At 55.8% G+C, this 17,280-nt stretch overlaps 5 protein-coding genes across 5 annotated transcripts; 4 read left to right on the top strand and 1 right to left on the bottom strand.

The window, feature by feature from the left end:
• Positions 1-354: 354 nt before the first annotated feature.
• CHGG_08646 (uncharacterized protein) lies at positions 355-4,736 on the top strand (the record flags this gene model as incomplete). Its single annotated transcript, XM_001226572.1, has 3 exons — positions 355-669; positions 726-4,239; positions 4,306-4,736. 3 exons carry the CDS (start codon positions 355-357, stop codon positions 4,734-4,736), a joined length of 4,260 nt encoding a protein of 1,419 aa, XP_001226573.1.
• A 3,269-nt stretch (positions 4,737-8,005) lies between these two features.
• Positions 8,006-9,527, top strand: CHGG_08645 (uncharacterized protein; the record flags this gene model as incomplete). Its single annotated transcript, XM_001226571.1, has 4 exons — positions 8,006-8,134; positions 8,203-8,272; positions 8,331-8,479; positions 8,532-9,527. 4 exons carry the CDS (start codon positions 8,006-8,008, stop codon positions 9,525-9,527), a joined length of 1,344 nt encoding a protein of 447 aa, XP_001226572.1.
• A 1,245-nt stretch (positions 9,528-10,772) lies between these two features.
• Positions 10,773-11,625, bottom strand: CHGG_08644 (uncharacterized protein; the record flags this gene model as incomplete). The annotated part of the gene is made up of 3 exons (XM_001226570.1): positions 10,773-10,922; positions 11,017-11,322; positions 11,422-11,625. 3 exons carry the CDS (start codon positions 11,623-11,625, stop codon positions 10,773-10,775), a joined length of 660 nt encoding a protein of 219 aa, XP_001226571.1.
• A 545-nt stretch (positions 11,626-12,170) lies between these two features.
• CHGG_08643 (uncharacterized protein) lies at positions 12,171-14,087 on the top strand (the record flags this gene model as incomplete). Its single annotated transcript, XM_001226569.1, has 1 exon — positions 12,171-14,087. One exon carries the CDS (start codon positions 12,171-12,173, stop codon positions 14,085-14,087), a length of 1,917 nt encoding a protein of 638 aa, XP_001226570.1.
• Positions 14,088-16,119: 2,032 nt separating this feature from the next.
• On the top strand, positions 16,120-16,721 carry CHGG_08642 (uncharacterized protein; the record flags this gene model as incomplete). The annotated part of the gene is made up of 2 exons (XM_001226568.1): positions 16,120-16,367; positions 16,613-16,721. The coding sequence occupies 2 exons, from the start codon at positions 16,120-16,122 to the stop codon at positions 16,719-16,721; spliced, it is 357 nt and encodes a 118-aa protein (XP_001226569.1).
• Positions 16,722-17,280: the final 559 nt, after the last annotated feature.

The raw sequence follows: 17,280 nt of genomic DNA, 5'->3' as shown, positions 1-17,280 counted from the left end.
GAGCTGGCATGCTGGGGCTCCAAGACCATCCAGCTCCAGCCAGTGGTAGCCCCAGAATTTTTGCCCAAAGTCAACACAGGCCAATCGATGAAGGCTTCGTCACTCCTGCTTTTGCCCGCCTCGAACTCGAACCATTTCATTCTCGACTTTTCGCCGGGTTGCTTCTTCTGCGCACCGTCCCGTCGGTATTTACCGACCTTTAATTCATCATTCTTCTATCGGTAATTTTTGATGCCGTTTAGTTGTTGATGATTCACTAAACCATCGATCGGTCTCTGGCGTTTTCTTTCTACGATACCGCGAGGCCGCGCCGACCGCAACACCGAAAACCCCTCCGTCAGGCCGTTCGCGACAATGTTTTCTTCCGCGTCTCACGAAGGCGGGCCCGCCAAAGGCACGCGAAGCAGTCGCCGACGACAGCGCACCTCCGATCCCTCTGCCCAGCAACCGAAGGCGAAGCGCCAAAGGGTCCCCTTGGCCGAGACCGCCTCCGTAAATCCGGATGCACAACCCGACTTGTACGAGGTGAAGCCCGATAAAATCGGCGCCCACGCGACTAAGCGCGACGGCATCGAGAACGCTGGCGCGCAACGAAGGGAACTCAGCGTGCGATCAAAGAAGCCCAAACCAGGGGAGAGGGCTGCCAAGGGCGACGGGAGCATTGTTTTGGTTAGTTCTCTCATACTCGCCTGGACTTGGAATAATAGCTAATTGTCGAGTCGCAGACAACGAATAATGCGTTTACCGTGAGCAAGTTACCGGCACTACCAGACAGACTCCGCACAGACGCGCAAAGTAAGACCGACTCCCTTGTACTATCCAAGGGCGGAATGTTTCGCGGACAAGCATTGCTGAACTCTTCCAAAGATCGCCAGCACGGTGCCGTTTATTCATCGACCGGCTACGCCCTGAGCCTCACCCATAACCACGTCTTCGTATGGCCCTACACCTCGACGACATCTTCCCCCGAAACCTTCACATTCACCATCCCGTACCCTTCGAAGCATGCCTCCGATCCTCTCCCGCTTGCGTCCTTGGTCACCGCCTCGGCCTCCTCAGATGAGCCTGGGTTGGTCGTCATCATCCCGACGAGCGGCAAGGTCGCGTATTGGGAGTCCATCTCGAGCGCAGCCACTGCCGACTTCATTCGGCAACAACGGACCGGCGTCGAAGACTCAATATCCGGCATGTATTCGGGCGAGCACGTTACTCAAATCGTCGATGCTGGGTCTGCGGGGTTCATTTTGGTCTTCAGCACTGGACGGATGGCGTACATGAGTGTGAGGGATGCACACGGACGCCCCGGGATCACCGCCCAGTTCCTTCGGAGCGGTCTAGGCGGCAATGCTTTGGGCTTTTTCGGAACCATCCGCCACGCCCTCAGCTCAGCTGCTTTCCGCGGCGAAATTGCTGCCGCGCGGACCAGCCACGGGTCCAAGGTTGGAGAGCGGATAGTTGTTGCCGCCACCTCTAAAGGACGGTTGCACTCGTGGAAGATACACCGTGGCGGTCATCACGAACTCGTTTCTGATTCCGACATCCGGGAACGATTGGTGGAAGCCATCTATGAAGCCGATCCAGCCGTGAGCAACTTCTCACCAGACTCTTTTGAGGTGCTCGACTTCACGCTTGTGCCCCGGGGCCTGGCGCAAAAGTATATTAATGCTAGTTGCCTGAGCGAGGCGTTGGCCCACGAAGAGGAGTCGTTGCAACATGCTTTGCTTCTTGCTTCTTTTTCAAAACAGCACCGATCTCGATACTCGCTAGTCGAGGTGGTTATAAGCCCTGAGGGCCCTCGGATCGGAATGGTCCGTCCGGTAACCTCGTACAACAGCCCCGTGAGGTTCGGAGCCGCGGAGAAGCCTCGGATCTACCTCCCGCGGCCTGCCCTCGTTGCTTTCCTCGTATTCGATAGGGCCGTGGTCGTCTCCTCCATGGTTGCCCCCCCCGACTCCCCGGATGCACAGCTACAGGAAGATAGTCACATGCTACCACATACCTTCGAAGATGTGGTAGACTTTCGGGACGAAGAGACCCTTCAGGTTGTCGGGTCTGGCATCGAAGAGCCCACCGGGGGCGGGCACGCACAAGACGACGCGAGACCTCACCGTCACAGGACAAAAAACCCCACCGTCGTGCTCCTACTTCAAGGAGTCGGCGCGGTCAGGATTGCAGTCTCCGACATCGACCGGTTTGCCAGCGAAACTCCGCCGGAGGTCACTGCGAAGAGCAAGCTAGAACAGGCTGTGTTCTTTGGGGTCAAGGATGACAATCCATTGGTGTTTCAGGGCAGGCGAGAGCTGCCCTTCTCAAGCGAGGAGATCGGAAACGCGGCGATTGAGCTGAGCCATGAGATTGTGAGCTCGAAGACACCCTTCATCGCGAATCTACCGGCCTCGCTCGAGAACAACATGAAGAGCAGGGTTGTCTACCTGGACGGCTTGGTTGCCTATCTCAATTCACTTGATGTTGACTTGGGCATGCGCACCCGGTGGATGCTTCTCTACAATGCTGAAAAGATGGCTGTCGCGACATGGATATGGCAAAAGCATGAACAGTTTCTCGCCGAGAGACCCAAGGGCGACAAGAAGACGCTCATCTCCGAAACGGCAGTTTACATCAACGAACACCAAAAGACGGAGCTCAACCCGGCCGTGGGCCAGGTGGACCCTGTTCGTCACTGGTTCATCAACGACGTGTGGAGGTTGGATATTTTTGTTGCCTGGGCCTACCAAATCATCAAGTACCACTTCACGGAGCGGTTGGCCGACGAGGCCGGCATTAATCGGCTGGTTTGGGAGGCCGTCACGATCAATAATGGGGCATTGTTTGAGGCACGTCAGTTTCGGCTCAACAGGGCAAGGCAATACGGCGTCAACCCGAGAGATATCGCCGGCGGCAACGCAATCCCGGAGCCCTGGACCGCGACTTTCTTTATCACCAACAACCTCAAGCGACTGGTCGAGTTCTGCTACCAATGGCTTGAGCGGTGCTCGGACCCATCTCCCGATAACACCCCGGTTGACTCTCGCCTTCTTGAATCCACCCGGCATCTTTTACCCTCGTTAACGAGCCAGTACCTAACATCTCTCGCCGAATTCTCGAGCTGGGCCGCGTTGAGCGACGACGCCCAAGCTCAGGAGCGCGGCAAGGCGTACCAGCAAATCTACCAAGACGATGTTTATACTAAGATTCTGAGGCTCAAGGATTTCAATTTGTGGGAGGAGGCTATCGAGCTCGCTAAGGAGTACAAAGCATTCGACTCGCTTGCCGAAGTCGTGGTGCAACAAATCTTATCGTTGACACAAAGTGCGATGGAAGGAAACACGACGGACAGCGCGGCACAAGAAAAGCTCGCTCTCGCTAAGCTCAAGCAGCAGAAAATGGGCCGCTTATTTGACGACTACGAGGAGGGTTTTGCCTTCCGTGCTTATGAAGTTCTCCTCGAGAATAGCGGCGTGGAGGCTGTTCTGGACTTCCCTTACGACAGGAACGGTTACGCGACCAAGTTTCTCCGGACCAAGCCTGAGCTAGCCAAGATATCGTGGATCAACGACGTTGAGAGGGAGAAGGACATTGATCATGCCGCCGAAACGCTGCTGGACCTGGGCCTCACCCGCGAGCAGCAAGTCTGGAATAAAAAGATTGAGCTCAGCTTGGGCAAACTGGCTCTACTCGCTGAGGAAGCTGAGCCCGTCAATGACGGCGTCAGTAGCGCCCCCTCTGATAACGAGGGGCGGAACGGTGTCAACCTCGAGAAGATCGACCACGCGCTCGAGCTCATCAAGATCCAGGACGCCTTATATAGTCAGATCCTGCCCACTATTCAGGAGGGTGTTGACGAGTCGGCGGAAGTGGAACTCGCCGTCAAGGAGCACGGGGTCCTGATCCCGAAGAGGCAAAAGGCACTTCATCAGGTTTTTGATGATTCCATGTCACGCTTGCTCAGACACGAAGCACTGCAACCGCACACCTTGATTGACCTACTCACTCTGGCGTCGCTTCCTTCCAACCACTACGACACCATCGGCGACCAATTCTATCTTGCGCTCAAGGTCGCCCAGTACGGTCTCAAGGGCGAGGAACGTCTTGACGCTGAGCGGCTTATTTGGAGACGGTGCTTCATACGTGACGATTGGCAGCAAGTCAATCAGACCAACGAGAAGGGTGACCTTGACCAACTCGCCACCGTGGGCGAGACGGCTGCCTACCACACGTTATTTGCAGTTGTAGACGAGCGTAAGCCTTACTGCCCTACCCACCGGACCGTGACATCAGAATTACATGCTAACTTGCCTTGTATAGAACACTCTCATTCCAAGTTCCACCCCTTCGTCAAGCCCTCGGACGCGCTCGGCGTCTTCACCGAGTCGCTCGACCGCCGCTTCGAGAGCATGGACGACGGCTTCCGCGGCAAGCTGCTGGACGCCATGCGCTGGGACGACAAGCAGCTGCGCACGGCCATCGACAAGGCCCAGCTCGATGCCTGGTACAGGACCACGCGGGAATGTGCCGAAAAAACGGTGGCCGTGACCTATGACCGGCTCACGGCTGCGAAGAAGGCTGCGGCCGCGCAAGAGCAGGCCGCGCGGGCTCAGGCTCGGGCTCAGGCACAGGCACGGACTCAGGCGCAAGCACAAGCACAGGCGCGGGCGCAGCCGAATGGGAATGCGAAATCGAAATTGGTTATCAAGGAGAGGGAGAGGACGATGCCTGGGGGTTTGTTTGGACTTTGAGGTTGAGGATGGGGGTTGGGGAATGAGGTTGAGCAGGGTGGTGGCGGGGGGTGCGCGTGCATGGCTTCCGGCTTTGTTTCTGTTTTGTGTACTGGGAAAAACGATGGATGGGAACGGTCCTACGCAAGAGGATGGGGTCAACGCTCACTTTTTTTTTTCCTTTCTCCTGGTAGATGACGGTGCGGGCGTACAATGGTTTACGCAGACCAAACTGTATAATTACTTTTGTGTGGTAGAGCTGCTTTGGCTGTCGGTTTTTTTGATGAGTCTTTATGAGAATATGGCAGCTCCGCAGAGCTCGCCTTACCGGGCCTTGATGGCCAGGATGAAGATAAATCAAAAATGGGAAGGCCGAGTTTTGTGATCGCGTGTTTGCCCTCCTGGGTCTCATCAACATTAACCTCTTCCACTATGGTCTACTTGGACTGGTAATTGCGTCCTCGTGTTATATCCTAGGGACAAGGGAGTTATGGATTTCAAGGCCTAGTCCCTAAGCTTCATCGTTGTCTCGGAGAGTCCGAGGGAGCGTTACACAGCATCAACTTCAACCCCCCATTCCCCCCTCCACTATCAAACCTCGTCACAAAAGCGGGAGTGGGGCGGCAGCCTCGAATTCTTGATGGAGTTTGGACATGTCAGCCGTGTCTCGGCCAGAGCGGTGAGTGGCTGCGGTGCCATCCATCATTGAGGTTTTTGTTTGGAGTGGAGGACGAATCATGTGGTCAGGTTGGGGGGGCAGGGAAGGGGGTGAAACAGAGTTATGTCAATGCGACGGAGCTATATCCATGGATGTTGTATGAATGCACCAGTCGTCAAAACTTCGAGCTTAGGCTAGGCATCGATGATCGTTTTACGTTCAAAAGCCAAGAGATGAATTTCACCCCCAAGTCCCAAATGCGGTTGCACAGTTTAAAATACCACGCACCATTTATATTTGTCGGTCCATAGACGACAGGCAGAAAGAGATTTGGGTCCAGCACCCACAAACCCCCAAGCCTCCCAGAGGTGGAAGGTAACCTTAACCGGGAATGATTGGATATTGGGGGTTGCCAGCGAGTTGATCAGTTGCAGAAGGCCCAACTTCGGCGTATTCGAGACGGTGCTGTGTCTGAGTCTGTCAACCAAGCACTCAGTCGTATTTTGACTAGATACAGAAACACCTGCATGAGCTGGAGCGGGCATCTGCAGATGGAAGTCAAAGCTTGAATGTGGTTTGTCAGACTCAACTCTTCAGTAAACCCCCATCAAACAGGTTCTCGTTGCAAAAAAGGAAGGCATCGAAGATTGTGGCCCCTCGGAAACCGCCGCGATGCACTTGATGAATTAAAGTATCCGTATCCTTGTGCAGGACCTAATTCACATCCCCGTCGGCAGGCACACTTTTTCTTTTCCCGACTCGCCTTCCGTCTTGGCACCCAAACAAGGCTGGCTCGCTGGCTGGCCAAGTCGAGGACTTCGCAAGCGGCAAGCCTCCCGTCAGAACCAAACTTGCTCAAGAGCGAGCGGCTGAGAACCACAAAAATGAGATGCCCGCCCACCGCAGGCAAGGGGCGGACCGCGTCTTGCCAGGGTTGGTTGGCTGATGAGAATAAAAAAAATCGACCCCACAACGCCGAAATGGGCATCCCATCGCTTGCCTTACCGAACCTTGGAGCGAGCGACCGACAGCCGTTAGGGGGTTTCTCGTGAGATTCGTACCTTCCTTTTTGCCCCTTGCTGGCCGCTTCCCCAACAAATGATGTTTGCGAGAGGCGTGACCGCTAGCCTTCTGCAGGAGACCTGCCCTGAGGCTCACCGCGTCAATTTAGCCCCGTCTTATTGCTGGGAGCCATCCCTTTTTGGGATTGCTAGCGTGGGGACAAGAGGCTGGGGAACAGGTGCTGTCCCCATACGAATCTGGCCTTTTTTCGTCGCCTCGGCCGCCCTTAACGGCTCGCGTAGATCGACAAGCCGGCTTCGGGCGGTGAAAAAGCGACGCGGGTGCTGTTAGCTAACACGTACAACCGGCTCCGGACGCGGGCTGCTGTTGCTGCTTGGTAGGCCAAGATTGCAAAGTCGCATCAGTCTGGCGGTGCGGAAGGTCCCTGGTTTTGCGCTGAGGGCACGGTTCGGAGGGGGATCAGGGCTCGTTGGCGGATTGAATCCCTCCCCAAAATGAACCGACCAAATCCAGATCAGGCAATGGTCTCGACCTTGGGCTGTGATTCTCTGAAAATGCAACACTGATCATGCAAGCAAATCGACGACCTCTCGCGACCGATGGCCCGCTAGTTAGGCTTGTTGTTCCTGCGCCTCTTTCTCCATCCCAACTCCTGCTGGGCCGTGCTACGCCTCTAGGCCTGTGCATCCGCTTTCCAATTGCGGTGTTGTGGCGAGGACCGCCTGCAGAAGTGAATTGGCAGAGACGGGAGGCTGCGCAAGGACCACCTCACTTCGCTGCTCGTTGTCGCTCTGCCGGGAGTTGGATTGGCTGGACTGTTGACAACCCCTGCTCGTGGACTCCGCTGCCCTGCCTTCCCCTTCTGGAGTCTCCCTTCCTCGCCTTTTCCTCCTTCTCCATTCCCTCCCGCCACACCACACGACATATCGCCATCCCACCAAACTCTGTGCGCCTTCGCAGAGGCCACAGACGACAAGCGGTGCCGGGGCGACCGAGCGAATCCGGAGTGCGGACCCGCCAATCGGCCGGTTCAATCTAGAAGCATCATCATTGAGTGTTCGACCTACACGTCGCGGCTGAACCCCCGAGAGATCTCACGAGCACAACTCGACTCGAATCCCTTTTGCCTTTGTCGTCCCATCTCCGACGCGGCTGCACCCACCAGAATTTTTTTCCACCGAGGACCCGTAGCAATTGTTTGTTCTGTCTGTAGCGGTTGCCGACCGACAAAAAGTCTATGCCAGCAAAAGCATCGCTTATTGAAAGCCGTGCACTGTCAATAGGGCCATCTGCAAACCCCTTCGAAAGCTTGTGAGTTGGCTCGTGCCCGTTATATGCACCCAGTTTTCCCACCACATTCATCTCTGGGTTGTCCCGGTCTTGCGCGGAGATCGTGCGTTGCGATGATCGCATTGTTCGTTTGCCTCCGCACTCCACCGACCACCAACCCGCATCGACGTGTTGTCATCATCCATTTTGTTGCAGCTGCCATCAGATGACCGCCGCCTTTTGACGAGACTTCTTTGTTGAAGCTGACGATTTTGCTGGGATTCAGATACCTTCACCGCATAGCCTGATCGGGTCGCGCGATTAACGCCAGGCCATCAACATGGCTTCGTCATCGTCGAACGTTGTGGGGGTGCACTACCGGGTCGGGAAGAAGATTGGGGAGGGTTCCTTCGGCGTCATTTTCGAGGGTATGAACCTCTTGAATAGCCAGCAAGTCGCCATCAAATTCGTACGTTCGAAAGAAAACCCCCCCACCCGCCTGTCGTCGCTGTACAAGACTAATGCAATATGTAATAGGAGCCGAGGAAGAGCGATGCTCCCCAGCTACGGGACGAATATCGGACATACAAGATCCTTGTGGGCTGCCGTAAGTCTTGACCGCTGGGGTAACTATATTCGCGCATTCTGACTAACCCTCACCTTAGCCGGGATTCCAAATGTCTACTACTTCGGCCAGGAAGGCCTCCACAACATCCTGGTTATCGACCTACTTGGCCCCTCGTTGGAGGACCTCTTCGACCACTGCAACCGGAGGTTCTCCCTCAAAACAGTTTGCATGGTCGCCAAGCAGATGGTATGTGCTTCCGCCAAATCTGTTTCATGACCACAGCTAACCGTTGATGCAGTTGTCGCGCGTCCAAACGATCCACGAGAAGAACTTGATCTATCGAGACATCAAGCCCGACAACTTCCTGATTGGCAGACCCGGGACCAAGACCGCTAACGTCATCCATGTTGTCGACTTCGGGATGGCGAAGCAATACCGTGACCCCAAGACCAAGCAACACATCCCTTATAGGGAACGCAAGTCCCTCTCGGGCACTGCCCGGTACATGAGTATCAACACGCATCTCGGCAGGGAGCAATCGAGACGAGACGATCTCGAAGCTCTGGGCCACGTCTTCATGTACTTCCTGCGAGGCGGTCTGCCATGGCAAGGCCTCAAGGCTGCGACAAACAAGCAGAAGTACGAAAAGATTGGCGAGAAGAAGCAGACGACGGCCATCAAGGACCTCTGCGCAAACTTCCCTGAACAGTTTGAGAAGTATCTCAGCTACGTACGCGGTCTCGGCTTCGAAGACGAACCCGACTATAACTATCTCCGCGGTCTTTTCACCGAGGCGCTCCAGGTATCTGGGCAGGTCGAAGATGGCGAGTACGATTGGATGAGGAAGCAGGACAAGAAGGGGGACTGGAACCGCCAAGCTTTACACGACCCAAACTCTCGGCCCGGGGCATCTGCCATGGAACTGCACGGCAACTCGCGGGGGGCCACCAATCGTCACCAAAGCGACCCGCAAGCCCCGGGACTGACCGCAGCTCGTTTAAACGCCACGCAACCCCCGCTGCCTCGCCAGGTTATGGGACAATCACCGAACCCAGGGCGGCCAAACGGGCCCGGATTGGCAAGTCCGCGCTCGCCGGCTGGGGGTTACATGCAAGCGGCGCCGACTCCGACGGGCTCGACCCAGGCGCAGTTCCAGCACAGCGCGCAGAACCTGCCGCAGCGACCGATGACCCAGTCACCCCAGATGAACAGCCCAGCCCAGCCGCAGAGTAACCCTCAGCAACCGCAGCCGACGGGTATGCAGAAGTTCTTCAAGACGCTGTGCTGCGGCTAGGAGTATTGACGCTTGTTTTTTTGTTGAATCATCCGGCGTCCTATTGGGTAAGCGATTGGTCCTTGCCTTGAAACTCTCCGGCGACCTTGGCTCACGGGTTCAACCAGCGCGAGGCGGTAGCGGACGGCATGTTCTATATAGAAGGCTTTCCAGGAGACGAGTCTGACATGATTTGCCCGCAACATGCGCATCCGTTTTTCGTTTTTGCATGGGACATAGAGGATACTTCTTTCCATAGCGGTTTCCGGCACATTCGGCGCCTCTGGACAGACATCATCATTTACGATCACGATAATCCGGTTTTCTTTTTTTTCTCGACTGCGAGTCCCTCCTTTGTTTCTCGGCCTGGGCCGCCTCATCTCGCCACAGCTCTGGTTCCAGGGCTGGGTATTGTTGGGCGGACTGTGGGTACTGTGGGGGTAAACAGGACATCATGGCGCTTCTTGGGCGTGTGTTTTTTTTTATTGTCTCTCCCATACAGATAACTCTCTAATAATCAGCATCCGTCTTTGAGAACAAGAACATACAGCACAAAAGCAAAAAGGGAGCGTCAGCGTAACTGGTGTCAGGTTAACTGTACTGTTTGTCTCTGGGGCTTCAACGGGACGGGAGACTGATTTGTCACACATTCATGTTCTGTTTTTTTTTTTTTTCTTTTGGGCTAGGTAGAATAACGAAATCGATTTTATAAACTTATTCGCGGCCACACTATGTGAATAGCTTTCGTATCTTTGTGATCTTGGAAACATATTCACATTTTCTCAAGTGTTGGCGCTTAAAACCAGATGATGTTTCATAATCCTATTTATATTTCTCACCACCGTCGAACCCTTTATACTAGTCATCCGTATCAATGTTAATAGTCCGCGCAAAAGAGGAGAAATCACCGGTGGGACAAATGGCATTATCATGACGAGGTCCCAAGCTTGCTGCAAAGCAATCCAACTATCCTCCACCGTTTCCATTCATGCCAGACCAAGTGTGTATATCATTACAGTAGAGCCATGACCGCGTATATACCGATCGTCGATTGCATTTAGAAACTCCCGCTCCCAACCAAACCCATTGACTACCCTTCCAACCGAGAGAGAGAAACTTCTAACCCAGACGGACAGGCGGAATGTTTTCCGTCATGGTGGCCGAATGGATGCATACAACAAGCAGATCATCAAGACAACAACATCAAACTCCCACACCGACACGAGCACCAGCCCATACCAGAACCAACCCAGACTTTTTGCGTCTCTATGTAAGCTTCTGCTTGATGAAGAAGGACCGCAGGTGGGACAGCTGCCAGGCGCACGTCACGCCGAGCACGACGAGCTGGATCAGGATCCATCGGACCACACGCGCGTTGGTGCTCTCGGATTGATCGCGGAACTCGGCTTCGCGTTCCTACATCCCACATTGGTTAGTTCCTGAAACTCTTTACTCAACCTCACCCTCTCGCAGGGCAAGAAAAAAAAAAAGTAGCAAGGGGGGACCTCACCCGCTGGAAAACCTGCTCCCTCCGAATATCGTTCAACCGCGCGTTCAGGTCCTTCACGCGCGTCGCCAGGTCCTGGATCTTGCCCTTGTCGGCGCCGTCGAGGGCGCTGGTCTCGCCAATGGCCACGTCCAGCGTCAGGCGGATGCCGCCGTTGGGGGAGGATACCGAGAGCCAGTTGGACCGGCCGCTGCTCGACGAGGGCGTAAAGCAGAGCTTGTGGTCGCCCGACTCGGCCGCCGTGAAAGTGAACTTGCCCGAGGAGCCGCCGCGCTGCGAGACGACGCGGTGGTCGTTGTCGAAGATTTCCTGGCGACGGGGGGATAGGGGTTAGTATCCGGGTGGCTTGGAAGGTGGGGGATTGTTGGGATTGCTGTGAGAGGGGAAAGTGTGGAAGGGAGGACATACATCAACGGAGATGTAGATGCTGATGCCATCGTGCTTTTCCCACATGTGCCTCTGGTCGTTCCATTCCTCGGCTGAGTAGTGGCCCACCACCAGGGTGTCCTTGGGGAGCTCCTCGAAGAAGCACTTGGGTGTTGTCACGTCGACGTAGAAATAGAGAGCCCGGGCCATGGTGGCCAGGGAGAGGAGGGGGAGAAGAGACCTCATTTTGCCGGTGATCTGGCGGGTCACCTGGTGCTATTAGTGACGGTGAAGGGCGGCGACGGGGTTCACTCGGACGAGGTTCTGGAAATCGACACTTCCCGCTGCAACACTGGCTGGCACTCGGTCGCGCCCGGCCAAGCATTCAAAGCTGCCACGTTCAGGAAAATTAGGCCCACTCAGGGGATTGGTCAGATCACGTGCTCACTTTGCGAGTCTCGGCCCATTAACTTTTGCAGGCATGCGACGCCAGGGTGGGATTTTTTTTGGCGGTGTTCGCTGCCAAAATCCACCAAAAACGACCTTGATGAGCTGCCCAACTTCAACCATTTGCATCGTTCAGATGATACCCGGTCGCACCTTTATCGCTGAAGCTGGGAGATATCGATTTTGAACCCGTGTATTATTAAACAGACCAATTTTTAATTGAATCCGGGTTCTAACAATTGATTTTTTTCCCCTGCGAGCGCAAACTCGGTGCAGTTTAGTACCTATAGCGCTATCGCATGCCGCGACGCGACCGGAAGAAACACACCCACCACCTGGGCACCATGACCTCTCACGATGTCCGCGATGTTCTAAACCTCCCCTCCAACCACTCCGCCGCGCCCCGTGCATCCAAAAAACAGAGAACCGGCGGATCCCGACCAAACTTGAAGGGACTCGCACGCGAAGTGCAAAACCTTGGCGGCGACAACCCAATCGCTATCGTCCCCGAAGTATCCTTCTTCAAAAAAAGGCGATTTGCTAGCCGAAAACCGGCTACGCGATGGGAATTAAAGTCTTTTACAAACTCAGCACGGAGCGACGACGGCAGCCTTGTGCTTCGGCACTGGAAACGGAAGTCGGAGCATGGTCCGCCGCCGGCACCTGCGCAGGATGGTGAACCCGAGCAAAGTGAAGGCATGGTAGTGGAGGGAGAGAGGAAAGACGACAAACCCGAGGACTCTTCGTTCGCCAAGTTCAACGTACGAGTTCCAGTACCGCAGTACAATGAGGACCAATATCGAGCAAACCTCCAGAGCAATGAGTGGACGAAGGAGGAAACCGACTACCTGCTAGAGCAGGCAAAGGAATACGACCTGCGCTGGACCCTCATCTGGGACCGGTATGAGTTCCTTCCCGAACATCCTCAGGGAGAGGAGGCCAACGGAACGAGCACAGCCATGGTGTCGACACAGAAGCCGCGGACGATGGAAGACCTCAAGGCACGCTACTACGAGGTTGCGGCGAAGATGATGGCAGTCCAGAAGCCAGCACAGTATATGACAAGACCCGAGTTCGAGCTCTACGAGATGATGCAGAACTTCAACGCCGAACAGGAGCAGAAACAGAAGGAGTTTGCCCTCAACACGATGGCACGCTCTAAGGACGAGGCCCGCGAAGAGGAGTCTCTGCTCCTTGAAATCAAGCGCATTCTCGCGCGCACAGAGCGCTTCAACGAGGAGCGCCGCGAACTGTACCAGCGCCTTGACTATCCGGCCACAGACTCGGATATCAACTCCTTCAAGAGCTCAGCCGGCCTACAAGCCCTCCTGCAAAACCTCATGTCCACCGACAAGTCCAAAAAGCGCAAGAGCATCCTCGGCCCCGGCGACGGCGTCAGCCCGGGCGGTGCCGTCCCAGGCAGCGCAGTGTCTGAAGGCCCAGGGCACAACCGGCGCGAGAGCATCGCGGCCGCCACCGCCAACCGTCGCGACTCGGACGTACGCGCCGGCGCCGGTGCCGGTGCCGGGGCGCGCGTGTCCGCCGAGCCCACCCCGACGTCCGCCACCTCGGCAGGCGCGACGGCGGGCAACAAAAAGAAGGGCGGCGCGGCGGCCGCGCAGCCGGAGCGCCGCAAGCTGTCGGCGCACGAGGAGCAGGTCTACGGCGTGCAGTACCACGACCGCCTCGGCAGCGGGCCGACCTTCCGCTACGAGCGCATTAACAAACTCTACAGCCACAAGTCGGGCCAGCAGCAGCTGCGCATGACCAACGCCCTCGCCGAGCTCGACGTGCCCCCGCGCCTCGTCATGCCCACCGCCGCCGTCACCGCCCAGTTCGAGGTCCTCTGGAGCGCCGTCGCCGCGCTTGTCGACGCCCGCAAGCTGAGCGATAAGCTGGAGGGCGAGATCAAGCTGGAGGAGGCGAAGCGGGCGGAGAGGGCGCGCGCGCGCGAGGTGTTGGGGTCAGATGGTGAGGGGGAGGGAGGGGGAGAGGGAGAGGGGGACAAGGGGGATTCGCGCAAGGAAAAGAAGGGGGGTGCGAATGGCGAGGCGGCCGATGAGCCGCAGGAGGAGGAGGAACAGTCTGCTGCTGCTGCTGTGGGGGATAAAACGGGTGAGATTAAGGAGGAGCCCGGGTCGGAGAAGAAGAAGGAGAAGGCGACGAGCTCGAGGCCCGACAGTAGCAGCGGGGCACGGAAACGGAGTGCGAGCGTGCTGAGTGCGGCGAGCGATAAGAGCGCGAAGAGGCAGAAGAAGTAGGCCGTCTTCTCTCCCAGGAAGGGGCTGGGGTGGATTCGTGGTTTGTGTAGCAAAATATACAGTGAGAGGCGGTAGTTGGTATAGCCTTTTAAGGTATGCCACGCGCCTTTCTTTACCGGCCACCCTACTACCACATATCGATGTGTGGTCCCTGTTGTACGCTGTGTAAGTCGGTGACACCGTTCGAACACCGCACATTGTGATTCTGCCCAACGTGGAAGCCGCTCTTCCGGCGCCTGATGCTTGTCAGTTCGCCAGGCGCACATAAGCCAACAGCCGTAGATCATACCAAGCAACACGTCGTAGAGATAGTGGCGGTAGAAACAAGAGGAGCCTTGAAGTGAGTGATATATGAGTAGCTTGTTAAACCTAGTTTTATGTTGCAAATCCGACGTTGTTGCCAGGGTGCTGTTATGAGGCGATGCCTGGCTTGGAGTTGATATCGGGGGAGTCGTACGTATTTTGCTAGAGAGAACGTCGAACTCCCCTTCTTTTCCTAATCGTGGTTCCCTGTTGTGTCCGCTTTCGCACTCCTCTAAGTATATGACGACTCAGTGTCACATAATTAGCCCCGACAGAATATATCAACAGCCAGCCACCCCATACGAATGAGTGGGTGAGCACGAGCATGAAGGTCCAGCGCCCCCGCCTCCGTATGTTGAGTGAGAGAATGGAAGAGGGTCAATACATTTTGCCTATCTGTCCTCGGGATTCAAGATGGTTGGGAAAGGGGCGTTGAAAAAAAGGGTAATACGTTGATCAAAACTTAGATGCCATCACTTCGAAAGATGGGTTGGAAAAGAAACCGTTCGATATTTGCAAAATACCCTTCTTTTGCCATGACCCCTCCCTGACCAAGCCTAACAGTCTATCAGGCACGCACGAAGGCGATATAAGGTTATCTTATTTACATGAAATGGCCGGAATGTTCGTGTTTTCGGCCTCTGATGTCAGATTTTGTGTTGTGGCCCCTATCTAGGACGGGAAAATGACACCGGCATTTTTCTTACTGCGTTAAGCAGGCTGCACCAGGGGCATTTTAGCTACACTAACTGTCTTCTTCCTCACATGCATGCATGGTTGCCGCCAGCAGGGCTCTCGTGAGATTCCAATCGCCCAGCCAAAACCTTACGTCGGAACGCGAACCTGTCTGTCTTGCGGTTCTCATCACCACTCGAATTCACCCAGGCGAGCCTATCAACACAAGGGAAGCCAGGACAGTGGCGTCAATCTTTTCGTGAGATTACATTACTCGTAGTATGGCGGAGGCGAGGCGTTGCCCTTCACATGATGCCCCCTGAGGGAGCCGGATTGGCGAGCAAGCATCTAAGAATAGCGTCACACCGCCAACATACCTTGCTCGATGCGCAGTCGGTTAACAAGTTTGATACATGATTTGGCATGGCATCACGGCCTTCTACGATGCATCGCTGCCCCCGATATTCTAGGCGTCCAATACAAATACCTGATTCGGCATGGCATCGAGAACCATGCAGTTGGTGGGCGGCTGGCCGGTGATGGACTGTCGGTAGGGAGGTGGTGCGCGGCTAAGTCACTTTGTTGCAACACTATTGCTTTCGTAGCGTTTGAAAGAACCCGCAGATGTTGACTCAAAGTTGGGATGGACCTGCAGTCAAGACATCCCTCGTGATCTATTTTGAGACGGGTGGTGAAAGTTCAGGGGGGGTTTACCGGGATCTGGCCGTGTGACGTCGGAAGCAGTTTGGGGAGCAGAACAAACAAGGTAGTTGTTTCCGGAGGGAGGAAACGAGAAAGGGTATAAAAAGTCTTCGAACGAAACTCTCTGCCAATAATTGGCTACTAGCCCATGCTGCGTTTGTGCGGTGTGGGCGGGTTCATGCGGTCGGTCCGGGTTGTGTTTGAGGCAGCTCGAGAAGCCAGGTCGTTGAGAGTGGACCCAAGCCATATGCAGGTACCGCACGCAGATCTGGCAGGTACGGGATACATGTACCAGTACTTGGGGCCGTCTCTCGTGGTACAGGCCGCCAGCGCCGCAGATCTAGATCTCGCCATGCCGGTGATAGGGCTGTTTGGCGCAGGCGCCCAGGGTAGCCGCAACGGCGGTAAGGGTGTGATGGAGGGCCCAGTTCCCTGGGTCTGTCCGGGGATGCAGAGCGGCCCGCGCTGGGAAGGGGGGGGGATGACGGCGGCGCCGTGCTGCTTGTCTGCGGCCTCGCTCCTCGCAGGCGACCCACGTCACGTTCCCATGCAGGCGCGCCACAGAGTGTTGCCGCCCGCGGTTGCCGTAGCCGCTGGCAGGTAGTATACGTGCAGGTCCTCCCCGGTCGTCTGGATAACCTTTGAGCCGCAACCGCCCTGTATGTACTCGTCAAAACGTTCTTGCAGGGCGTCATGCCCGGAAAAGGGGAGGGGATGCAAGGGTATTGGTGATATTGGGCTACCATAGGGTGGCCCTTTGGCACACGAGTACGATAATACTACCGTAGGGCTGGTCGGGAAACCAATCTTGTTTCGCAGCGTTTCGAAACGATGTTTCTATCCAGATTTAGAACCTGTGGAAGGTCTTCGTCGTCCAATGTCCTGATGGCGGTTGCGGATGCTGGAATTCGTGGGGAGAGATGGGCCAATGAAAGTGCCGTGATGGGTCTGTAGGCGCTGCTGGAAGTTATAAGCGCCGCTTCGGCGTCAAGCGATGCAGAGCCTCGATACGTACCGCAGCAATTTAGCGCCGGGGTTGAACTTGCGCAATCGTGCATCTGCGGCCGGCGGCAAGGCCTAGGACCGTGCTTTTTGGGAGGGGAGTAGTTATTTGGTCGAAAACCCCATCCCCCTATTCACTTCTGAGTGACGACGACCCACTAACCTCGTGGGAATGAGCCGCAGTGTTCTTTTTATGGCATCAAAAATCCCCGACTCGTGTCGCGGCGGGACCGAGCAGCCGCACCCAATAGTCGGCCATTTTGTTGCCCAAGATGTGTGTCGAGGTTGGACCTGGCGGTTGAGGGGGCAGGGAGCCTGGCAGGTGACGTCTCTCGCACTTATGACTCCCCTAAGGCAATTGGGCTCAGGAGTTCGCACAGTGACTTCTCGGGTTGCAACAGTTCTAGAAGACCATGATCTGACGCCGAACGAGAAGTCGGGCCGTTTTTGTGTTCGTGATGCTTGGGCTGATTTTTGCGAAGGTGCTGCTGCACTGCTGGGCCATATCGAT

This window comes from Chaetomium globosum, genomic scaffold, assembly GCF_000143365.1.
Source record: "Chaetomium globosum CBS 148.51 scaffold_6 genomic scaffold, whole genome shotgun sequence".
Taxonomy (NCBI): Eukaryota; Fungi; Ascomycota; class Sordariomycetes; order Sordariales; family Chaetomiaceae; genus Chaetomium; species Chaetomium globosum.
This window is presented reverse-complemented; position numbering and strand designations above follow the sequence as displayed.